General features: G+C 41.4%; 1 protein-coding gene across 15 annotated transcripts in view; it reads left to right on the plus strand.

Annotated features, from left to right (window-relative positions):
* The first annotated feature begins 2905 nt into the window (after positions 1-2905).
* The window catches only part of elna (elastin a), a 61521-nt gene continuing 38653 nt past the window's right edge, over positions 2906-25773 (plus strand). For 3 of the 15 annotated variants that reach the window (XM_031573341.2, XM_031573343.2, XM_031573340.2), the window contains exons 1-28: positions 2910-3287; positions 13366-13428; positions 14298-14333; positions 15978-16043; positions 16800-16826; positions 17195-17245; positions 17592-17645; positions 17864-17890; positions 18166-18213; positions 19015-19089; positions 19295-19324; positions 19482-19544; positions 19709-19729; positions 19884-19916; positions 20271-20318; positions 20963-20992; positions 21126-21188; positions 21914-21934; positions 22040-22114; positions 22242-22268; positions 22452-22514; positions 22810-22839; positions 22982-23053; positions 23197-23217; positions 23323-23397; positions 24013-24039; positions 24318-24392; positions 24629-24655. In XM_031573341.2, coding sequence (XP_031429201.1) covers positions 3212-3287; positions 13366-13428; positions 14298-14333; positions 15978-16043; positions 16800-16826; positions 17195-17245; positions 17592-17645; positions 17864-17890; positions 18166-18213; positions 19015-19089; positions 19295-19324; positions 19482-19544; positions 19709-19729; positions 19884-19916; positions 20271-20318; positions 20963-20992; positions 21126-21188; positions 21914-21934; positions 22040-22114; positions 22242-22268; positions 22452-22514; positions 22810-22839; positions 22982-23053; positions 23197-23217; positions 23323-23397; positions 24013-24039; positions 24318-24392; positions 24629-24655 — 1324 coding nt within the window. In that variant the 5' untranslated portion in view covers positions 2910-3211. Of the gene's footprint in view, positions 3288-13365; positions 13429-14297; positions 14334-15977; positions 16044-16799; positions 16827-17194; positions 17246-17591; positions 17646-17863; positions 17891-18165; positions 18214-18505; positions 18569-19014; positions 19090-19294; positions 19325-19481; positions 19545-19708; positions 19730-19883; positions 19917-20270; positions 20319-20962; positions 20993-21125; positions 21189-21913; positions 21935-22039; positions 22115-22241; positions 22269-22451; positions 22515-22809; positions 22840-22981; positions 23054-23196; positions 23218-23322; positions 23398-24012; positions 24040-24317; positions 24393-24628; positions 24656-25773 lie in introns of all 15 variants that reach the window. The other 12 variants (XM_031573335.2, XM_031573336.2, XM_031573349.2 and 9 more) reach the window with 11 other exon arrangements.

Here is a 25773-nt window from a genome sequence, read left to right on the forward strand (position 1 = left end):
ACTGTGCTCTCAGGATCCTCAGAAGAGAACCATTACTCAGAAGAAACTTAGACTGAACTGAAATTAAAAGAAAAACAAGTAGGTACTGTAACTCAGAGACACCCCTAGTCCACACAGTCCCAGTCCCAGTTCATCCTGAACCTTCCCCTCCTACGTCTGATCCTACCACACAGACGTGTATCCTTTTGTCACTCTAGCTGCTTTTCATTTTGAACCGACGGTAATCCAGGACATCACCTGTGCCAGAATCCCTTCCTCTGCTTCAGCAAAACTGCAGAGAATGGAGAGAAGTATAGGTTGCGATAGGTACCGCTTGTGATTCATTCATATGTTACTTTATGGTCGACATAAATAGTAGGATTTCCTTTGCAACAAAATAAACAAATGTTGTAATGTAAAGATACCATGTGGGATCATGTGAATCCATTGAAGTGTAACGAGGCTGAGATTCGAGCAGGAGATTCTAATGAGTAAACCAGTGGGGTGTTTACAGTTTTAGAAAGCCTGAGGCTGGCAAACAGCTGTATCACGGGATCCACAAAGAACAAGCAGTAATTTCATCAATCAATTGCACTGACTTAAAAAACTTAAAAAGCAGCTATGAACCACAAAGTGTTGAAATTGAGTTGCGCTTAACATTGTTTTCCCATTAGCACTCCTCTGGCTTCAAGGTCAAATATGACCAGGTTCAGACTTTGAGGCAGGTGAGAAAACCCTCAAATCAAGTGGCTCCTGACATTTGCAAAGTTTTTTTCTTTTTTTTTAAAGAACATACCAGACATTGTGTTTTTAAAAATATGTTTTTCCCCAGCTCATGTAGATGACAATGTACTGTCTTATACATCTACAACAACAACAACAACCTAGCAATCCAGTGGAGTTGAAAATATACTATCTTTTCCGTAGTACAGTGCAACTACAATTTCTAAAAGAACTTCATTGTCTGGGGGAAACGACAGTGGCTCTTTTTTTTTTACCAATAACATTACACAGTATCCGTGTAGTGTACGAAACCCATATGACATATTAAATTGATACGCCAACACTGTAAGCCATATAAAGCTGCTGGAGCTGTCTGGCTGAACCAATCAGAAACCCCCTGGAAGCCCCCTGCCATGGCAGAGACCAGCTCGGACCAAGACAAACTGGAATGCGGTCAGCATGAGGAAATTCTAATGTTAATGAGGGATGTCACCACTATAAACCCAACTGTGTTTCTTGGACAACTTGTCTATTTGCATGTAACCAACAGGTCATATGTTAGTGTCACATCCAGAAGAATAATTATCTTGGTCATGGTTAGGAGCCAAAGGCCAAGTCAAGCACCCTCTCGACACACACCCACACCCACTCCCTCTTTCTCTCGCTCTCACACACACACACACACACACACACACACACACACACACACACACACACACACACAAGAAAGAGGCTCAATGCCACTGGATGATAATAATCATGTCAAGAGTGAAGTAATACAAATTAAGATACAAGAGGAATACAAGCTCCTGGAATACGGACCTTGTTAAAGGACAAACTCTATATTTAGTCCACAAACTGTACTAAATTGTATAGTTACAATATTACCACACTTATACTCAGGCTCATTGATTTAATGCAGAGACTGATGAAACCTTCAGAGAATCAGTATCCACTGTATACCAATAAAATACTGTAGCTTTCAGCATTGCGGTGTGCTGATAAGGTGCGGAAAAATAACTCACTGCTATGAAAGTGAGTGTCTTCTGCCTGTCTCTTAATGCCTTTACAATATGGCGATGCTGACCCTGGAAAGTCACATAAAAAGAATCTGCTGGCCATGAGAGCAGCTCTCTCTGGCAGTCCGACAGACATGATAGGACATGTGACTTCTCTTGTGTGCAGCATTCCTCGCAGGTTCTGGCAGGGCTGGCCGTAGGAGTGTAGGAGACCCAAGCTAGATTTCTTTTCTCTTTTTCCTTGGGTGGGGTCAGGGTTAGGGGATTGGGGAGCGGGGAGGGAGGGCTTCCCACTGAGTTTGACCAGTGGCCAACCTCTGCGGAGACCCTGGGCAACTGCAGATGTAGCCTGCGGGGTCTCTCCTGGGCTCAGGCCTTTATGGAACACCAATGAAATGTCTTACAGGGTCAGGCAGGCGTTGGACATCCCTATGTGATTCATGTTCTGATCATAAAGCACAGGGGAAAAAAGGACTCGCTGTGGTAACTTGTATCTCGTAGAGTGGGGGAGCTCCCCGGAGTGTGCCTCCCTGCGCTCTGCTGCCCGCCGGCCGGTTGGACCCGGGCCCTGAGAGAGGCGCAGTAACAGACAGACTTCTGTCACGGAGCACTCTCCCCTGAGAGGGTTTCGCACTGCCCTGCCAGAGATTCTCTCTCTCCCCTGCTCCCTACCTCTTTCTCTGTGTCCCTCTCTCTCTTCTCTATCTGTGCGTCTGTTTCTCCCCCCCACCTCTCTCTCTCTCCCTCTCTCCTCTATCTGTCTTCTCTATCTGTCTCTCTCTTTCTCCCTCTGCCTCTCTCTCTCTCTGTCCAAAGTGGGCTGCACTATTTTCAGCCTCTCAACAGCAAGTCTGTTAGTCTATTATGCTGATGCTGCTTTCCAGTCTGTTTGTCAGCAGCTAACTAAAGAATATAATACTTCATGTAAGTGTCTTTGCCCAAACACTGTGCCTTATTCCCAGAAGGAGAGGCTTTTGCGTCCCAAGCAAAGCTGTCCTCTGAGGATAAAGCAAATAATTAAAACAAGATTGCCTTCAGTTTCTGCTCCCCTCTTTTCACTTGAAAGATAAGTCCTCTTAAAATCCATGCAAATGTTTGGCAGACAGTAAAATTCATTTCAGTCAAGTGGGTGGGAAAGAGAGCGGTCTCTCTCTCCCTCTCTCTCTCTCTCGTACACTCTTTCCCTCTCTCCCCTTCTCCCTCTCTCTCTCACTCTCTCCTTTCCCCTCTCTCTCTCCCTCTCTCTCTCTCTCTGGCAACAGCCTGCATTGTTGGCAGGAGTGTCCAGAATAAAAACAGCAACACCAGACATAGGAGAGAAAAAAGTGAAATGATCCATTGAACTGAAAGTCTTTGCCCTTTTTTAATTACGTCGTGTCCAGTATCTTTCGCTCTTTTTTTTCATTTTTCAAGCACTTTATGAAGTGGTAATTAGCTTGTGGAGAATAAAACCAGCTGATTTGGACAGGGCTGGGGCATTTTAGAGTGAGATGGCTAACAGCAAGGTTGTATCACTCCTTCATGGATTCCTCCTCCTCGCTCTGTTTCAACCTTCACTTCAAGGAGGTAGGTGTTTGATTTTAGGCGTATGGCTCGCCATATGACCACAGCACATAGACTGGCAACAGGTGCAGCTTTCTCTCTCGTAAGGCTTTTACATTCAGTGTTTCTGTAAGCTTCCGCTAGATTTAATTGATTTGCTTCTTACAGTACAAAGCACGTACCATTTGCCAGTAGTCTTTTTTACTGATGAAGTGTCTACAGTGTAGAGTCTGGTCCAGTCCAGACACAGAGAATCGTAAAGTTAAATAAACACAGAAGAGGGTCCAATAGTTAACGAGTTGCACACTTTAAAGGGTTAGAACAGTGCATCACCGTATTTTATTTATTGGGGTTTATTGCTTTATTATACAGTTTTATTACCGCTTAATACAGAGGAACATGATACCATCCTCAAAACAACTGCATTACCTAGAAGTGACAAAATTATTACGAAGAATTACCACAAGAATAACTGTTTTTTTTTTTTGTCCATGAAGATTAAGTTCTGTACTGATTTCATGACAAGCTTCACATTACAGTATATTGACTTAACCTGCAGTAGGGTGAGCAGGGGAACAGGACAGCATGCTGTCTGCTAAATGTGGAACGGTGCATGGCACAACTACGCATTACTAAGAAATACTAGCAAGTGTTTATGTTGAGGTGCCACAGATGCCAGGTTATTGATGATAGCAGGAATTAAAACCCAGTACAGCCACTCCTCATCCACCCCATGCATCCTTATGCCACATTATTTTGAAATGGACTATTGTATTTTGCATTTAACCGAAAAGCATGACTCAAAAATAACTGTTTTAAACTAGTTAATAAGTAGGTTGTTTTGCAGCCAATTTTAGTTTTGCTGTAGACCTAGAGACCTGGTGACTTTATGCAACAACCTTGTTCCAAAGTGCATTGCCATGGAGTGACATATGCTGAGTAGTAAACAGCCCTTACTTTGAATCTCAAATCCTGAGCTGTTCTCAAAAGCTTGAGAGTGACTTCATTGTTGCAGGCACACAGCCCTCGCACACATTGCATCAATGAGTCTGCAGATGTCAGTTTCATCATAAGCCATAATAAACTCCCCAGTGGACAACGCTGTGACTTTGACCGTCCAGACGGTAGCGTACAGACCGCACAGATTTGGCAGTCTCCTTTTGTGTATTTCCAGTTGTTTTTCCGATGCATGGCTCCCTCACTGTATTTTTTATTGTTGTTGTTGTTTTTTTGTTTTGTTCTTTGGAACTGAGCTAGAAGCTCTGAATGAGAGCAGAGCTGCAGAGAGTCAGAAAAAAAACATCATTCTCCTCTCTGAGGCCGTGAGTTTCCAGTCTTCCAGAGCTGTTTCTTGGACAGGAGTCGCAGGGTTGTTTAGCTTCAACTGGAAAGCATGCAAAGGTCTGCTGCTGGCTTAAACACAAAGCCAGCCTCTCTGTCTTTTATTTATTTGCTCTCAATAATTTTCTGCGCCCGTCATTAGTGTATCTGTTTTCAAGCTGTTCGTGTCTCCAAGCCTGTCCTCGCGTATATATTTCAATACTTCCTCAGCTGTAATACATTTGTTAGCGGAACACATGAGCCTTTTAGAACTACTGTGCATATATTTTAATTTCATAGGATAAGTTGTTGTGTAAGTTTAAGAACTTTTACAGCAGCAGATGTATTGTAGTTGTTACATCCGCTTGTCTCCTCAGCAGATGCTATTGTGCTGTTCATCAAAGCGATGTATAAACTATCCTCATCTGTGAAACACCTGCTATATGCACATACATTAAAGAGAAGATTCCGGAGCAACACTCAGAGAGACTTTCCTCATCTGCAAATGTCTCGGCCTTCTTCGTTAAGCTCTTAATAACTTGTTTGTCCTTATATGTCAGACCCACTGCAGATCCACTCACCAGGCAGTTCCGACTAAGTTAACAACATCCTCTCACTTTTGTGAACATCAATATTGGCTTAAACTACCTTTGATCCTGCAGACATTTTTTCCAGAGGTGTTAAATTCGGTTTCATGTGGCAAGAGGACAGATTTTATTGCCGCTAAGAATTAGAGCCAATCACCTCTTCTTGCCAATATCATCAAACCATCCCCATTAAGCTCTACTACCATAAAAATATCACTGCTGGTATCCAAGGGAATATGGTTGAGGGCTGTGGAATGTCAGCTTGTTTTTCACTGTAAGAGTGAAAGTGCAGAGCAGCAGAGATCAGTGAAGGTGAATGTAGTCATTGCTGGACAGGAATAGTGTTTTTTTTTTTCACTTATGAATGTCATCTTTCTCTTTTGTTGTTTGCAAAGGGGGTGGCTGATGCATTTTATGAGCATTCGTCAGACAAAATGGAAAGGAAGTTTGCTGTGATCGAAGTGCAGTAAATCTCGAAAGACAGGGGAGTTAGTGCATTATTTATGTAACAACTGAATGTGGATGGAATGTGAAGCCAATGTATTCAGCGAGGTAATTCAAAATGTCTTCCCCTCCAGACCCAGCCCACTGAGTCTAAAAGAGAACTCACTTTGAGACTGTCACAATCTGACCATTTTCATCACGCACAGCAAAAAAAAACTAAAGAAAACCCATAGGGGCTATCCTAATTATCCTCTGTTGTGTTAGTGCTCTTATACCCACATTCTGCAATTCATCACTCAAAACTATGTCACATGGATAATTACAAAGCAATCAATCTTTTCAGAATACTTACCAACATTATATCCCCTAACAGAACTCTTTTTTTTCCTGTACTTTTTTAGTGTACTGTGTCTTACTCATAGCTTACAGTTCCAAGGACATAGCATGCCTGTGGTGGAGGTGAAGTGATTGCTTTGTTGATAGTGGACTTAAACGACTCTAAAGTGGAAGGCCAACATGAAAAGGTTTCAAAATAGAAAACGCCCCAAAGCTCACTTCCATGGAAGTCTCATAAGAATCGAGAGGTGAATTTTTGCACGGCAACAGCGGTAGCACTGAGGTGAGCGTCTCTGCCCCAAAACTAAAGAGGACTTTAAATTCATGGATTCTCCCAATCACTGACACGCCCTTGGCTGAAGTTAAAGGTGGGTGAAATCACCATGGATGAGACGGCACACCACTGTTGTCAGGGGAGATGGTGATGAATCGCTCTGATCTACTCCCTGTGCATCATTATGGTGCTGTGTTGGTGCAAGGACTTTTTCAGGTCCTGAGCTGTACGGTTTAGTTTGCCAGAGCTGTAAGAGAATTAATGTGACACATCGGCTTCGTCTCGTGGTTCGTTGGCAAAGGAGGAATCAAGAGCAGCGTATGCGCCTCAGCGTCGCTGCACACACTGCAAAAATGAACCCCGCATTGGCCTGCATGTATGTGCACATCTTATGCTTGAGAATCTCAGAACTTAAATAAATGCAGTGCATTGCAGTAAATCTTATCTTCATAATCCTGCTTTTGAAAAAAAAAGACTGTCAAATGTACACTGCCAACCGTGAGTTTGTACGAGGTGAAGAATAACTATGTTTAAATAGAACGTCCCCCGAGACTAGGATCACCCATTAGTGCATGCCGCTTGCCTTGAGAGCTCTTGAAAAACTAGGCCAGCATAAACCGTTATATGGTGACCTCAACTCTCAACACCACTTTGCTAAGGGCTCCTGGCTTGTTGGCAAAGAACAGCATCGGGGTGCTGTAGTCGATAAGCAGTTTCATTTTGCAGTATTCATTTATTACTTGTCGTAATCACCGCGAAGGGTTTTGTTAATAGGCCTGTCATCCGAGCAGCTATATCTTCGTCCTGCGTTGAAATATGTTCTTTTTCACTGCACACAACCCTGAAGTCATGACAGAACAGAATGAGACCGCAGGGAAATCACTTCAGCTAAACATAAGGAACGCTGCATATGGTATATAGAATGTGCTCCATCACAATACGTTTAAGCACTGACTGGAAAACTTTTTACTGTCAGCTAGCCTGGTCAATGCATTCTGAGTGTGGGGAACACCAAGGCCAGAGTTTGACTGACCTGGATGGGTTTTAAAACACCCATGCTAGAAGGGAGGAGAGATGGAGACGTATCACATTTAGAATGACTTTTGTATGCATGTGTGAGAGACAAATGAGGTATGAAGGGGTACTGTACGAGCATGTTTATGAATTTCAAAATTAGCATGAGGTTGGATCTCTTCGTAATGATGGGATTTCCATACATCAAGCTGGGCTCTTAAATGTGGAAAAATTTTATTCTTCGTCCTGGTCAGATCAAAATGGACTCCTGACAGTGATGAAATGTAAAGTGTGAGTTTCCTATTTGTATTATATCCGTGACTAATATCATAGAAAGACAAGTCATTTTCAAGTCTGGAGCTCTCTGCCAAGGGTTTGACAACAAGGTACACTTAAACCAGATGATTTGTTCCAACTTGTCTGAGCAATACTGTGAAATCCCCTGAGTCGATCCTGTGAAACGACATGGACACTGGACAGTTCACGGAGATGGTCACTGAAGGGTGTTTTCCCCTCCCTTCTCACATAACCACTATACTGTCTTACTGTCTCATCTCCCAGGTCCACAATGAACCTCAGTCTGCACGGCCATGGACTGAGCCCAGTAAATCTACCCTCCTACAAAATGTTACATCTGTGAGACATTTGGTGCAGCTTGTCAATGTTTGTTTTATGGTAATCATAAAGTGCCATTGGGTAATGCAGCTCCTCTAGATAAAGTTTTCATGGCATTTCCATTTTATTTGACATCAGGTTTGTCCTCTTCTTGTCCACAGTCCTACTGAAGGTAGAATGTCAACAAAATCATCACTCTGAAACTATGAAGATGTACTTATTTTCTTTCCTAAAGAACAGGCTTACAGTGCATAAACAGGTCCAATAGGTTAGTCATGGGATAGTCAGTAACCCTATTTAAGTTGCTTTGTTCAGTAAATTAGACCACTGTGTAATGATGTAATCAGTAATCTGATTACAATTTAGAGAAGGTAATCAGTAACTCTACCTGATAACTTGTATTAAGTAACTTGCCCAACACTGGTAATGAAGGTCATACAATGTGACTTTAGCTACATGGGGTTAAAACACAAAACTTCTATTTATTACTTTTTAAATTCAATTTAAGTATGGTCCACTACAAATGTATGGTACTGCAATTTTCTTTTTTTCAGCTAGTGAAAAATGTTGTAGAAGTTAGTGACATAAAATGTCTGTGAGCAATTTTCAACCCAGAGGGAAATATGAGTTGAATTCTTCTTGGCCTTCACTTGAATACAAGGTTGTAACAAAAGACCTCTTGGCAAAAGCAAACTGTGCGCCAGAATAGAATTTCCTCTACTCCAGCTGGGAAGATACAGTTCCAGCTTCTCAAACGTATGCATGATTTTAACCAAAAAGATGCTTGTCATCATCTGTCTTATCCAATTATGAGCTAGACGATGCCTCATCAATCATCTTTTTTGATGAAGTAAACAACTCAGCGCATGTGTTATGGGACCCTTATGTAGTGCATGCATTCTGTCTGTGGTTGAGAAAGGATCAGCGAATAAGATCGGTTTGACCTCTAATCCCATAAACATCAGTTTGTAAAGAACAGTTTGGATAATCCTGCAAACATCTGAAAGTAGTCCGGATGACCGTGTCGGTTAGTGTCAGAAATACCTCATAGGAACACACTAGCGGGAGAGACAGTTTGAAATCCACCAACGGAAAAAGCACTTCATGAGGAAATAACAAAGCAAAATATTTTTCCATCTTTGGTTGGTTGAAAATGAGAGGCACCAGACAATTTGACTCTACGGTGTTTGGCTTTTCTCCTAATAAGTAAGAATATGCATGGAGGTGTCAATTCTTTCCATTTGGTGTTCACCCTCATTTGAGGGATTCCACAGCACCTTAAGCCAGTCAAGCAGCCCTAGAATTTCAGTTTGACAAGATTCCAAAACTTTACAGAGTGAAAGAGACGAGGGGTTGAAGGGGAGAGGTAGAGGGAGGAGTGGGGGATGACAGCCTCAGAGAGAACATGTGACACGAGACTCTCTTTTTTTCCCTGGGGTGGTCTGGGAATTTTACAGTTCATCACTTGAAAATTTACAACATCAGATTCCACCTCTAAGCCCTGGGGTGCAGGAATCCGTGGCTTTCGCCAAAATCCCCCCCCCCTGGGATATTTTCCCCTAATTCTACTCTTCACTTTGTCATTCCTGGCAGGTGAAAGTCAGCCAAGACTTTTCAAAGGCAAAGCCCAGACCGTTCGGATGAGATCAGAATCCCACCTCTTCTTTAAATCACTGCCGCCTGTGTGTGTCGTGTGTTTATTTGACTGCATGCCACACATTTGTGCTCTCTGCACCACAGATGTGTCAGGCACTTGAGCTTGGGCACAGGGCCCATCACTGAGATACTTCTTTTCATTCTACTTTTTACTTATTCTCCTTTTCGTCTTGATCTCCCCCTTTTTTTTTTTTGCTCCTTGTGTGGGGGGGGGGGGGGGGCTGCACTGTGCCAGAATTTCACCAAAAAGAAGACCAGATGCCCCATGATCTCAGAGGGAGTATGTAAGGGCCATCATCCAGATATTGCCATTCCAAAGTCAAAGACCTAGTGTAAAAAACAGATAGGCTTTTTTGTGTGTTGCCACCGTTGTTCCCCTGAAGAGGCCTGTTTTGTCCTGGAATTCAGTTAAATCGTTTGGCCATTCAGTTTAGCACTGCGACACCATGTGTTTATGAGGGCAGAAATCCACTTTAGAGAGTGTAGGAAAATGAACTAATTTCTCTTGTTACCACTGCTGGGCCTTGTTCCCTGCTTGTTTGCACGTGAACATTATATTCAGTGGGTACTTACAGCTATTAACTACTACTATATATTCTTTGACACCTGAAATGTTTAATCACAAAAAAAAACATTACATTCCACCAATATCTTAATAAGATTGTAAAACATTTCAGTGTTTATTGTAGTTAATCTAGGTGCTCATAACTGATTTCATAATCATTTCACTTCAGGACAGTTTGGACCAGACTGATTAGATCAAGAGTTGGCAGATGAAAGAGTGTGCTGTAAATGCAATATATAACATATGTTTGCCCATGTAGTCACCCAAAAGCCTTTAATTATGTGACAGTTCATAAATGATGATGAAATGTCTCTGTTCTAAGGACATTTCCTAAAATATGGGCCTAATGAGGTCTCTTTTCATGATGCCTGTTCTCATGACATAAGCATATAGTTCAGTTTATTATATTACTTGAGTGGGAAATGGCCAACTGGACTTTCCTGCAGCCTCCCATCTGATTATATGTACATTGTTTAACATCATCTTACTTCTACTAAATATGGCACCTCATCTGAAAGGAGATTGTATAATACAGTGAGACTGGGAAGGGCTAAATCGCCGGAGCTCACATGCTTTTACGTTTGGAAAGGGGAGTACATTGCATTTAAAGTTCTCAACTCAGTGACCTAGTTTTCCAAGCATTCACATTTTATCCACACTGACATGAAATGGGCAGAGAAGTGATACTTTATTGGTTGGACTTCAAATGCTTGATTGGTACTTGAAGCATGAAATACTAGACATATACAAGCAAGGTATCTTAAAGAGTTATGACAAACTAAAAAAGTGTTTGCTAATTGACTTGTGATTATACATTTAACTATTATGCAAGTTGCGAGTCATATAACATAACAGTCAGCTGTCATATTTTAACATGCCTGATGCTAACTTATTACAACAAGAACAACCATTTTGTGCACCACAACACCCACATCAGTCATCAATATGTAGAGAACCACATGTGAACAAGCAAGCTGCCTCAGCTGCCAGTGTTGTCTATTGTTGAGGGGGCTGTGCGGTCGGTGTGAAGCCTTGGGTGGGGTGGCCCAACCACCCTCCCTGCTCTTCATGCCCTGACACGCATTTATAGCATCTACTTACCATGGCTTACTATGGCAAATAAATGCTTTAAAGTTGTCTAAAGGGTCCCTTGTGGCAAATCAAAGTCATCTAATACATCATTAGTGTGCATGTAACAATTATTTGTAAATATATTGTAATGTAAATGTAAATCCAATGTAAATATCCACTTAAGTTAAAAGCTTAAAAGACTCCATGAACATCGACCAACAAGCCTGAATATATGTTTGAAAATATGTATGCTTGCTGGATCAGTCTTACGACTACTAGAGGTGAAAAAGCAAGGAAGAAATGGACGCAATGTTGCACAGCATCGAGGGCATCTGAGAGAGCAGGATCCTTCTATGGGACTGAGCCTCCTGCACTCTGTCTGAACTCAGAAACAGGAAATCCTCCCTTTGATTCTGAAATGAGGGCCTGACTTGCTCTGTGGAGAACAGTTACGCTGACTGGACCCTGCACAAGCGCTGCCATCCTGAAGGCCCCAGCTAGCTTCCTGCTCTCCAAGCCTGTGGGCATTCTGTCATCGAGAAAAACACTCTGTAGATCTCTAGGCTACAGGTCCTAATGTGTTCTCTAATTGCCGATGCATTGGCCAAGACAATAACCAGACACTTGTTCGGAGACTCTTGATAGGCCACTTTGGTGACGTGGACAGATCTCCAGAGATGTGTTTTTAGTAGCTTGTGAAATGCTGAGAAATTCACACTTGCGCTGTGCGGTGGTTCTGTTCTTGGGTATGTCGCAATCCTGAAGCAGCTTTTTTGGAAGTGTCAAGCTTCTCAAAGTCAAGCCAAACAGCTAATTTCGCGAGGCCAAGGGGTTGGAAATCTGATCGCGCTCTAGTCTGCTCCAACTCCCTTACTGTCCCTTTTAAAAAACAAGTTTGAAGACATCCTTTGTGAAGATCTATCAGTTTGTTGATGAGATCATTTGTTATTCGAGGATATGTCTGCCACAGTATTTCAAATAAATGTTCATTGGAAAAAGGTCTCTATATTCCCTTGTAAAAGTGCATTGTGAAAATAAAAGTTCAGAGCACCAAACCAAGAGCTCTGTTTTAATATGCAGATCCCTACTGGCATCGTCTTTTGGGCTGAAAACATTGTTTTTCTTAAACAAAAACAGGCTGGATAGACTAAATATTTTCATCTCCATCTAATCAAATTTTGTGCATGATTTTAGGATTTGGAGCATAAATAAAACCACGTTGTCCTCTTTCAACCCCTCCCTCGACACACGAAGGCTCAACGCTCAGGCCCTCCATTACCTGCAGAGGGCGGCATTTTTCACAGTTTATGGTCAACTTTCCACCTGAAATGCATATATGTTCAAACTCATTACTGTGCCCTGTTCCATTTCTTCATTGCCTCATTCGCTCGGCCCTGTGCCAAGCCCAATCTGTAATCTGAGTCGAATGGCTAAAAGAGCCTGTGTGATCCAGAGCCTCTAGCCGCCATAAATTACAGCCTCTCTCCCTTGTCTTAATGGGATTTGACGGCTTGCTTGCTGAATTGTCTGATTTAGCATTGAGTAAGAGGATGTGATGAGAGGATTTCATGCCTTTGGTGTGAGGGTAATTTAGCATCGGTTTACCTGTAAAAGACATTGATTACACTGTGTTACTGTCAATGAAAGGGTAAATGGTTTTGGCTAAGCGAGAGAACAGACAGTAATTCTCTGTAATCCCCCCTTCATTGTATACATTAGCTAAATTAAGGAGACAGAGTGATCCAGTGCTGTGCATTCCACGCAGCCCCCCAATAAACACCCGAGAGCCATGGACATGTGGCTCACATTAATTGGCCTCCAAACTCATGTAAAGCCCATTAAATATGATCTCCATCATCATGAGGTCTACTCACATGCAACAACAGGGCCCTGTGACACAAACCAGCCTTCCACCTCCAAACGCCCAGTGATTTTATAACTGATGCCTGAACTCATAAGGTTGTTAGGAGTCTTGAGGGCAACTGATGCGTGTTCACTGCATGTCTTTGTGTCGATTTTTTATAAACATTGCGTCATTACATGCATTGCATCTCTGTAAAGCAAATTGACCAGCACAAGATCATGCTGTAAACTAGGAGGTTCTGTGTTTTCCTCACTTTTTAGACAAGCATAAGAGTGTTGTGCTGTATAACATTTCAAAGCAAGAATTCAATGAAAACAAAGACAAAATTAAAGCCATACACCACTATTTTTTTTCAGGTGTGTATGTCCCTGCCGGGGGAGTTGGAGGGGGTGGCGGACTAGGTGCTGGTGCTTACCCAGGTATAACCCATTTCAGCATGTCTCAAGACAAATTATCAGGATAAATACGAACATGTGGAGATACTTTTCACTGTACTGTGTATAAATATTTGTGGAAGAAAGGCAATTATCGTAATTGTTGGTTGTTATGTTGTGCTTACACCATTACAAATAAATCCTCTCTGACCAAACCTATTAAGTTGCTGCAAATGAATGTAAAAACAATATGTAATTATGATGCTTAGTGCCATGCTTATAAGTATCAATCAGACAGCGTTACAAAACACACACAAGTTGGACAGCGCAATCTAAACCGTTCTCACATTTTCTCTGCTGAGAGAAACAGAGCAGGGAAACTCAGTTAAAAGATGGCCGACATTTATCATGAATTTACAGCTTGCCATCACACAGGCAATGGTCTACTTCGACTGGAATTAAAAGTATATTGCCCGAAGCAGCTCCATCATGTTCACTGTCACAGATTATGTGGAAACAGGACATACACTTCTGCTGTCTGCGTGTTAATCTAATGTTTCACGTTGGTCGCCGGTACATCTGGATAAACCATATCCACCAGTTTTTTTTAACAACACAGGTTGTAAATCCCTGTGAAGAGCAACATGAAGTTTGAGCGTTGCCTCACTTTGAAGGGTCAAGCTCCTGAGAAGATTTAGAGCCGGCTTGGCCCTGTGTGGGCCAGGGAAATAATTACTCCGGACGGCTATTCTCTGACACGGCACAAGTTAGATGATCTAAGTTGAGCTGCAGGGAGCTTGCACTGGAGAGACCTGGAGTAAGATGTTAACTGCTACTGGCTGAAGGGCATAAATCTCTCTTGTACACATTTTCATACGTCAGACATTTAACTGTGTTTTTTTATGTGTATTCAGCAGGAGCAGGGGGATACAAACCAGCCAAAACAGGAGGTAAGTTTGCATGACTATCTACAGCTCCAGTTGTTTTTTGTTTGTGTGTTTGTTTGTTTTTACCTGAAAGTATACCAAAAAGGCACTAAAATTATTTTCTGTTGATGTGATTTGGTAAACCCAGTCAGGTGTCACCTGTATGTGTTGCCTTGCATATTAAAAACATGTAGTCTTTGTTTGGCAGCCACGTTGCAATATGTATCATAGACTTTACAGGAACAGAAATGCCTATTCTACATGATTTAATCCCACTTAATCATATACAGGCTGTGTTGCCAAAAGCCCAAGTCTAATTGTTTAGATTCCATTAACATGAAGTATCCAGCCAATGGCGTGCACAGCTGCAGACACCTTCAAAGCGATGTCCTCTTTAACAAAGCACTAAACAGCCCTGCAGCTGGAACAGGATCAGTCAAACCCCAGTGACATTGCTAGTTATCTGATCAGAAATCATAGCAATGAATTACTAGGTGATGGCTTTGTGCTTCATCATCTTTTAAAAGCTCTTTTTCTACTAACTAAGTATGCTGCTCTCTGATGGTTAAGAAACGTACACTGGTAAATGTGTGGGGAGAAAAATATTAATATGCAATACAAATATTGCAACAGATGTTTGAATTATTATGCGTTTTACACTTCCCGCTGCAAAAAGTTATACTGTTTATTTGACCTGACTTACCACGGCATCTTAGCCTGGATACCAGACCGAACTTAGCCCCGCCCACAACATTTGAAGTCGGGAAGTTCGGTCTGGTGTCGCTCCGTTGGGGAGAAATTATCTCCAGACAGAAATTGCCGGACCAATCAAATTGTCAAGGCGGGCTTTATACGATGATGGACAGATGATCAACAGTAACGTAATCAACACACGGGTTGAATTCGTTTTCAACAAACATGGCTGCCGCTGGAGAGCTGAAATGTATAGATTCGAGTCCATTTAGACATTGACAGTGCATTCATTTTGAAAGAGGAACAGAGAAACGCGATCAAGGCATTTGTCAATCGAAAAGATGTTTTTGCCTTCCTTCCTACGCGATCCGGTAAAAGTTTAATTTATCAGCTGGCCCTGGTCACATACTACGTTGTTCTGATTGGTTGTAGGTAACCAATTGAGCGAAGAGGCATTTTTTCTCCTGGTTCGGTTGAAACACGCCCCATAATCACAGCCCAATGGAGTGGTATCAGACTCATATTCTGACTAGAATTATGAGTATGACATCGTCAGGCTAATGGCATCTACAAAGCTTTGCCCAGAGGAAACTCTAGACATGTCTATCTGCATCCACTTGTGTTAAGATATTATATTTGGCCTTGCTATCTCCCAATGGCAGCATAAATGCATGGCATGGTCATACCCTTCCTATGTGTCTGATACAAACCTGAAATAGACAACAATGGCACTTGCATCAGTGCTGGTAACTATAAAAGCCAAGTACATTTTCTACCATTAAGTCAGTTTACAATGTGTTACAACAGTAAACCCAGTCATTAAATACTTTTGCTTTTACTCTTGTTAAACCCGGTGTCAACCTGGGTGTTGGTCATTCCTGCACATGCGACACACACTTTTGAGAACATTAGAGCTGTTTGAAGGGGCCTAAAGAGAATGATAATGGATTGTAATCATTCTTTACTCCCCCTCAGCATATGGGGGAGCAGGAGGCCTTGTTCCAGGAGGAGGCGGATTAGGGCCTGGAGGACTCGGAGGAGGTTGGTGGCCACCTACTACTTACTCACTGCTTTCCTGATAGATTTGGACCACTGGTGTAATAACACCAATATATAATTTATTATATATATATATACAGTATATATATACACACACTCAGTACTAGGGGTGGGTCGATTTTTCGATTTCTCTCGATTCTCTCTAGAACGATTCTGTCTCGATTCAGAAAAGTTCATAATCGATTTTTTAATAAAAATAAATAAATACATTTTTTTTTTTTTTACACATCCATTTTGTTTTGAAATGCAAGCTGCATCCATTATTGCATTGTTCATTGAAAGTCATAATTGTGACAAGGAAAAGCTTTTTCTCTAATAAAAAAATAGAGAAGGTAATTCATCTGTTGATTATCAAACACAAAGTAGGAAGTGATTTGAGACTCTGAGTAGCAAACTCAAATGTTTTAAACATCGACATGCATCGATAATCGTTTTATCGGTTTAGAATTGATAATCGATAATCGGTTTTGAATCGATAATCGGTTTAGAATCGATAATCGGTTTAGAATCGAATCGTTGACCACTGAATCGGAATCGAATCGTGAGGTGCCAAGAGATTCCCACCCCTACTCAGTACCTAAGTACTCTTCTTCACTTTAGAGCTCTTCCTCAAAAAGATAATAAGAGGCTTGCTTTTGCTCATTTGAGTCATTCTTGTGCTCTGACTTGAGTTAAGTGAGTTGGCTATTCACATCTGTTAAGCAATTTGTGATTCATTTGTGATGTGTTCTTTAACAGGAGCAGGTGCTAAGCCCCCCAAACCATGTAAGTTCTTAGCCTTCATTACTGGCGTTATTGGGAACATCTGTCTAGATAGGAAATAGGTACTGAAGATGTACAAGCAAAGGCAAGGATTACTGAAATCAGTGAATTAATAAAAAAGCTACAGTCAGATGTGGAAGATTGGGGTGTTCCTTTACATCCAGCCTTTCCCCTGTAGAGGTAGTCATGCCCATGTACCACATGTGGTTGTGGCCCAGTCACTGATGGGACACTCACAGTATAGAGTTATCATCTCTGTTCAGCTGTTTGCTTTGAGTATTATTATATGCATATCGAAATGCTAAAGAAACTGCATTTGACAGTGCTTTAAAAACGTGCAAGCACTTTACAGATGTGATGTTCTCCATCAGGGTATGGTGGGGCTGGTGGTCTGGGAGTCGGAGGAGCTGGAGCTGGAGCAGGTCAGAATTTGAAATTTGCTGGGAGAGATGGTTGTGTCTAGTCATAATAGCAAATAATTTTTTTAAGGGACTGTAATGAGAAGAATATTCACAATGTACGTATATTAAACAGGAGTTGGTGGAAAGCCGCCTAAGCCAGGCAAGTGCTGTAAATTTAACAACAGCAGTAATACGCTCCAAGCCTTTCACAATTTATGGATGTAGTGTTTGCAAAAGTCCTAAAATCCCTGGTCCACACAGATACGTACATTGTTGATTTGTAGTATGAAATGTAAATGTACTATAAATTGAAAAGAGGATCATGATGATGAGGAGAGGAATGATGATGATTCTTCCCTGCCATCAGGCTATGGTGGAGCGGGAGGAGTTGGCCCAGGCGGAGTGGGGGGCCTCGGGGCAGGTAGTAGGCCTTGAAGTGCTATTCATTACCATTGCTGGTAGACTTCTTATTATCAAGCCAAAATTAAGTCAATATTATAAAAGTGCTATATTTTTGGAATACATATCGGGATGTTTCAATAACTGCTAGTCTAAACACCGTCAAAATGAAATGTTGAAATGTCAGCTACTTCGTGGTTTATTATCAACTGTTTTGTTTTTTTTGCTGTTTTTAATTAGGAGCTGGTGGGAAACCTCCTAAACCAGGTAAGAGCTGTGAAAATAAAAATACATAGTTTATACTGACCTGACCTAATTCTGTTCAATTGTATGTGAACTCCTTTCAGAATATGTGGTTTAAACATACAATGAAATTTTAGTAAAGTGGTGATGTTGATAATGATGATGATTATGATGATGAATGATGAATGATATTTACCCACTCCATGCTTAAGTGTTGGAAATAGTCCAATGGTAATGTATATGCACATGAGAAAATGGAGGAATAATTATGATAATTACCTCATTTATCTCTCCATCAGGCTATGGTGGTGTTGGTGGCCTGGGTCCAGGTGGAGTAGGAGGTCAAGGTAAGCGGCCTTTAACTGTTTCATCATAGTCATTCCTCGGGAGATTATTCATAGTGTGATATCATGTAATGGAAGGGCTGCATGGTTGTTTAAATAAATCTACCGGAGTAGCTGGTGGAAAGCCTCCTAAACCAGGTAAGGACTATGAAAACATCCAATGGACATTTTAGTCAGTTGCCACATCTGACCTACTTCTGTAATGGCCGTTTAAGAGGAGGTGATGATGATGATGATGATGGTGATGAGGACGATGATGGTGATGATGATGATGATCTGCTGCTTTCCTTATCAGGATATGGTGGTGCTGGTGGTCTTGTTCCAGGAGGAGGCTTAGGAGCTGGTGGATATGGAGCAGGTACACAATATACAAATACAGAGTGAACTCTCACTGCATTGATGTTTCCTTTGTGTTGTGTGTATATGGGAGAATTATGTATGCATTCTATCATATTGATATTCATAACCCTACTGAAAGTTTTAATTTAATGTGATCCTTCATGAAACATCAGTTTTCCAAGTTGGAATACAACAATATTTTGTCACAGATAAAAGTAATCTTGAACCCATTATTTTGTACAGAGCTATCATTCCATCACTTTCAGTGTAATTTCCCTTCTGAAAAGCCTTTGTGATTTTTTTTAAAACAGGAGCTGGAGGAAAGCCTCCTAAACCAGGTAAGGACTGTGAAAACATCCAATAGACATTTTAGTCAGTCGCCACATCTGACCTAATTCTGTAATGACTGTTCAAGAAGAGGTGATGATGATGATGATGATGATGATCTGCTGCATTCCTTATCAGGATATGGTGGTGCTGGTGTTCTTGTTCCAGGAGGGGGCTTAGGAGGAGGCTTTGGAGCTGGTGGATATGGAGCAGGTACACAATATACAAATACAGAGTCAAAGTTTTAATTTAATGTGATCCCTCATGAAAAATCAGTTTTCCATTTTGGGATATAACATTTTTTTGTCACAGATAAAAGTAATCTTGAAGCCATTATTTTGCATGTACAGAGCTATCATTCCATCACTTTCAGTGTAATTTCCCTTCTGAAAAGCCTTTGTGATTTTTTTAAAAACAGGAGGAGCTGGTGGAAAGCCTCCTAAACCAGGTAAGGACTGTGAAATCATCCAATAGACATTTTAGTCAGTCGCCACATCTGACCTAATTCTGTAATGGCCGTTTAAGAAGAGGTGATGACGAAGATGATGATGATAACGAAGATGATGGTGATGATGATGATGATGATCTGCTGCTTTCCTTATCAGGATATGGTGGTGCTGGTGGTCTTGTTCCAGGAGGAGGCTTAGGAGCTGGTGGATATGGAGCAGGTACACAATATACAAATACAGAGTGAACTCTCACTGCATTGATGTTTCCTTTGTGTTGTGTGTATATGAGAGAATTATGTATGCATTCTATCATATTGATATCCCCAACACTACTGAAAGTTTCCTTACATCATATAACTAATATACTCTTTTCTTGCAAACAGGAGCTGGCGGGACCCCCACAGGTAAGATGTGTGATCAATGACACTTGAACAGGATATTTGTACAATTCCATACACACACATATGCACGTCACAGATATGTTCAACTATATTAAAGTCATTTCTTGATGTTTACCAATCTAGTGGCATATACTGTAAATATGATTCTCTCCAACAGGCTATGGGGGCGCTGGTGGAGGACTTGGAACAGGTAGATTGGAACTTCATTTTTTTCACAACAATGTCAAACAAGAATGTTTTTTTGCACACTATATTACAGATATGCATTCAACATGATATGTAGTATTCATTATTGCTCTTTTGTCTTGTTGTACATGAGAGCAGGGACCAGGTATGAGCTATGAAAACACATGTTACATTACCTCTACAGTGTTACTCAGTGCTCTGGTAATTACTAAGGCATAGATCGACACCTCCACTAACTTTTAATGTTGTTGACTATTTAAAGGTGTTGAAATTAGATCATTGTGGTGACGACACTGTAATGATATTTGACCAAAGGTGGCAGACTCGTGCTTAGTCATAGTTTACCCCTCCTTTACAGGGTACGGTGGAGCGGGCGGTTTGGTTCCAGGCGCAGGACTGGGAGCAGGTGAGAAGCCCAGGCGTCCGCCAGAACAAATGTCTGTGAGCGGTGTGTGTGTGTGTGTGTGCGTGTCTGTGTCTGTGAGTGGTGTGTGTTGCGTTCGGGTTCCGATGTCAGCGATGGGAATTGGCTTTCTGGAGACATATCCCGAGATGTCTGAGGCCTTTAAAGGGTTTTGGGACTGTCTTCTCATTCACATGCTATCATGGTTTTTCATCGTGTAATAAGACTGGACTTCTGAGCGGCCTGTAATGATTTAAGATTACAGATGGTGATTACAGTAAATTATCTTCTGCGTCTTCATATGTTTTGATGTCGGGGGGGAAAACATTCTACTGTAATTTCAATCTCATCAGTTCTTTTTGACCTGTAACCTTGAATATAACAGAGACAATATAAGCCATATTTCTAAACCACACCTGACATCTCTGAGTTACAGTATTAAAATATAAAGGGCTCCATGTCTTCCAAGGGATTTATCTCCAATTTAATGTGATCCATCATGAAACATCAGTTTTCCATGTAGGAATAAAAAATATTTTGTCACAGATAAAAGTCAGCTTGAACCCATTATTTTGTACAGAGCTATAATTCCATCACTTTCAGTGTAATTTCCCTTCTGAAAAGCCTTTGTGATTTTTATAAAACAGGAGGAGCTGGTGGAAAGCCTCCTAAACCAGGTAAGGACTGTGAAATCATCCAATAGACATTTTAGTCAGTTTCCACATCTGACCTAATTCTGTAATGGCCGTTCAAGAAGAGGTGATGATGATGATGATGGTGATGGTGATGATCTGCTGCTTTCCTTATCAGGATATGGTGCTGCTGGTGGTCTTGTTCCAGGCGGAGGCTTAGGAGCTGGTGGATATGGAGCAGGTACACAATATACAAATACAGAGTGAACTCTCACTGCATTGATGTTTCTTTTGTGTTGTGTGTATATGAGAGAATTATGTATGCATTCTATCATATTGATATTCATAACCCTACTGAACATTTAAATTTAATGTGATCTTTCATGAAACATCAGTTTTCCAAGTTGGAATACAAAAATATTTTGTCACAGATAAAAGTAATCTTGAAGCCATTATTTTGCATGTACAACGCTGTCATTCAATCACTTTCAGTGTAGTTTCCCTTCTGAAAAGTTATGTCACAGCCTGTGGCCTATTTCGTTTTCATATTTGACGTGGTCAAATTAGTCAGCAATGAAGGTTTGTCGGACAGACAAACTCCTTTCTGATAAAAAAAAAATTCAGCATACCATGTGTATATACTGTATATTACAGTCTTATAAAATGTACACTTTCTAATATTAGAAATTGTATAATGCTATAAATTGGACATGATCCATTTACAATATGGCAAGATGCTAGTCGGATGCTATTTTAGGGATGACTGGCCCATTCTTTTTTGGCATATCAGCAGCAAAAGAGATAGTGTTCTAGACACCTCCCACCTCTCCCAGCCCCAAGCCCTTAACACAAGTTCCAAAGACATGGTAGATTTGAGACATGTGGCTTTCAGTAGAAATATTCTGTGTCAGAAACATTGTACATAATCTCATTCAAAAGCTGACCAGTAATGTATTTCCCTACCAGGTGGAAAGCCTCCTAAGCCAGGTAAGGTCCAATGAGATCACAGTTCTAGCATCCTTGCATGGACAGTGAGGCACAATTTTCGTATATCACTGTCATGTGCTGTAACATGCTGCTGTTTTGTTTCAGGGTACGGCAATCTGGGTGGTGTTGGTCCAGGTGGAGTAGGCGCAGGAGGTTTGGGAGCTGGAGGATATGGGGCAGGTACGACAAAATAAAGACAGATAAAAGTAATCTTGAAGCCATTATTTTGCATGTGCAGGGCTATCATTACTATCACTTTCAGTGTAGTTTCCCTCCTGAAAAGCCTTTGTGATTTTTTTTAAAACAGGAGCTGGAGGAAAGCCTCCTAAACCAGGTAAGGACTGTGAAAACATCCAATGGACATTTTAGTCAGTCGCCACATCTGACCTAATTCTGTAATGGCCGTTTAAGAAGAGGTGATGATGATGATGATGACGATGGTGATGATGATGATGATGAGGACGATGTGATGAAGATGGTGGTGGTGATGATGATGATCTGCTGCTTTCCTTATCAGGATATGGTGGTGCTGGTGGTCTTGTTCCAGGAGGAGGCTTAGGAGCTGGTGGATATGGAGCAGGTACACAATATACAAATACAGAGTGAACTCTCACTGCATTGATGTTTCCTTTGTGTTGTGTGTATATGGGAGAATTATGTATGCATTCTATCATATTGATATTCCTAACCCTACTGAAAGTTTTAATTTAATATGATGCTTCATGAAACATCAGTTTTCCAAGTTGGAATACAAAAATATTTTGTCACAGATAAAAGTAATCTTGAAGCCATTATTTTGCATGTACAGCGCTATCATTCAATCACTTTCAGTGTAGTTTCCCTTCTGAAAAGCCTTTGTGATTTTTTTAAAACAGGAGGAGCTGGTGGAAAGCCTCCTAAACCAGGTAAGGACTGTGAAAACATCCAATGGACATTTTAGTCAGTTGCTACATCTGACCTAATTCTGTAATGGCCGTTTAAGAAGAGGTGATGATGATGATGATGATGATGATGATGATGATGATGATCTGCTGCATTCCTTATCAGGATATGGTGGTGCTGGTGGTCTTGTTCCCGGCGGAGTAGGAGGAGGCTTAGGAGCTGGTGGATATGGAGCAGGTACACAATATACAAATACAGTGAAAGTTTTGATGTAATGTGATCCTCCCACCTCCCCCCAGCCCCAAGCCCTTATGTTCTGTGTCAGAAACATTGTACATAATCTCATTCAAAAGCTGACCAGTAATGTATTTCCCTACCAGGTGGAAAGCCTCCTAAGCCAGGTAAGGTCCAATGAAATCACAGTTCTAGCATCCTTGCATGGACAGTGAGGCACAATTTTTGTATATCACTGTCATGTGCTGTAACATGCTGCTGTTTTGTTTCAGGGTACGGTAATCTGGGTGGTGTTGGTCCAGGTGGAGTAGGCGCAGGAGGTTTGGGAGCTGGAGGATATGGGGCAGGTACGACAACCAAATATGAGTTTGAATCATACCAATAAACAGGGTTGGGAAGGTTAATAATGTAATAAGTTATAGATTATTAGTTACCCTGTTAAATATGCAATAAGTTATGTAACTATTTGAATTGATGTAGCTTATTACCTTTGATTACTTTTGATTACTTTTTGATTGGCAGACAACAGTCGGTGCAAATTCAAGCAAGAGAACCATTCAAAAACAACGCTTACAATTTCAAGGCATACTGCCAAATGAATAGAGCCTGTAGAGATGGCAAAAGGAGCAAAGCAACAGAATGAAAGTTATATTCTACATATAACTTTATAGCTTTGTACCGAAAAATATATTTGAATGTAACCCCATTGTAATCACCAACACTTTGTTTAGTAACTGTAATTTACAATTTTTTTCCAGTAACTGTTACGGATTATAATTACATTTATTTTATAATTTAATAACATAACTCCATTTCATGTAACTTGTTACTCCCTAACCCTGCCAATAAACCAATGACAAAGCTAAATGCCCTAATAGAGATTACAGTTAATAAAACTACAGCTTGTGAACTCTTTGAAACACTGCCTACTATGAATGCGCTGTCCTTTCCCTTTCCCACAGGAGCTGGTGGCAAACCTCCCAAACCAGGCAAGTTTTTATTTTAACCAGGTCTGCTGCAATTACCCTTTTACCTAATCGTTTTATCTGCAACACTATGCCAGTCATTTTAAGTGGTGTTTGTGTCAAGCAGTGTTTCCCCCTGTCTTGTAAAACCTACACATCTGGGTTCAGTTACACATATGTAGTACATCTTCATTAGCCTGAGCGAGGTGTTAGCAGACATTTTGACGATGTCAGACTTTTAATGGTGGGCTAATGACAAGAGGAAGAAGCTTGCTCACATGCTGTCCTGTGCTGTTCAACAGGATATGGGGGTGCCGGTGGCCTGGTTCCAGGTGGTGTCGGAGGAGGAGGCTTAGGAGGCGGAGGACTTGGAGCAGGTGGCATGCCTTTCCCATTAAACTCAAGAGACTTACATTTGAACTTAAGAGAAAGTTAAGCATGCCGTGTACGCTACAGTACTTGAGGACACTATAGTGTGCTCAATCACACGCCTGTGTCATTTGTTTGGCTGACGGTGTTATTAAAATGGATGAAGTATGTGGATAGTGATGACAAGGAAACTACATATTGATAGAAATTCTAACTTTCAAAATGTATCATGGTCGCCATGTAGGAGCCGGTGGGAAGCCGCCTAAGCCAGGTAAGCGGTCCAAAAAGTCTGAAACATTAGCATTCAATATCACATCCAAAACAAATCTGTCTGTTTACACATCATGTATTACAAAGTGTATAGTGTTGCAACTTATGGGAAATTCTTTGGATGGGAATGGGAATTACTTGCATTACAGCTGTTCCCCTAAGAGCTTAAACATGAGTGCTTTGGAGACAAGCACAGGGAGCATTTGCCAGGCTACTTATAGTAACCTACTCCAGCGAGCTATCTCATACATCTCCTTGTTTTTCCAGTCTCTGGTTCCTCTCTCAGCCTCTTGGCCTTGAAGATCTTGTTTTAGGGTGCAATGCGTGTATTTCTATTGATGAGAAAAAGCTTCATCTACTCACTTCTGCGAACACTTTGAGTGATGAGGGCACAGTGTAAACATACTGTACATCAGCGCTGCGCAAACAATGGCACCACTGCCCTGATTAGTGTTATTGTACCGCTGGCCATACAATAACTGGAAACTTCAGCACTTGCTAGGGTTGTACTGTAAATAAGGGGTTTCCCCCTCTCTCTCTCTCATGCAGTACATAATGCAGACTAGTGCATTAGCAGCGCACAGCCATTATTTAATTTCCTAAAACTGTACAGATCTCATCTAGTCCACTATGTGTTCAGGAAGATAAGGCTTAAAGTAAATGCCACAGGGTCTGATAAGATTTGGCCTGGCCTGGTCTGTAAAACTCGGCAGCGGAGAACGCTCCAGCTTTCTCTCCCTGAGTGAGACGTTGCACTTGTGAACAGACTTACGTCCCAATGTCTCATTCTCTGTGGAAGTTGACTTTGGCTGCGAGCGCTCGAGTGTGTTTTAGCGAAAGCAAGTCGTGCCCAGTCTCCCTGTCTTTTTGTTCTTTGTGGCGAAAATGAGATTATGCATCCGAGAGGAAGCAGACACCATTCAGACGGCCACCAGACCTCAATAATATGTCAAGCCCAACGGTGTACAAATATAAATGTTTCCACAGCTCCACCCAATACACAGAGGGAGAGAGTGATGAGGGGCAGGTTCATTTTAGCGGGAAAGGGTCAAGTGAGGTCACCCTCGGTATTCCACAGAATTAGTCAGTGTTAGTGAGTGACTCACTCAGGATCCAAAA

The sequence above is a fragment of the Clupea harengus genome, chromosome 9 (assembly GCF_900700415.2).
Source record: "Clupea harengus chromosome 9, Ch_v2.0.2, whole genome shotgun sequence".
Classification (NCBI taxonomy): domain Eukaryota; kingdom Metazoa; phylum Chordata; class Actinopteri; order Clupeiformes; family Clupeidae; genus Clupea; species Clupea harengus.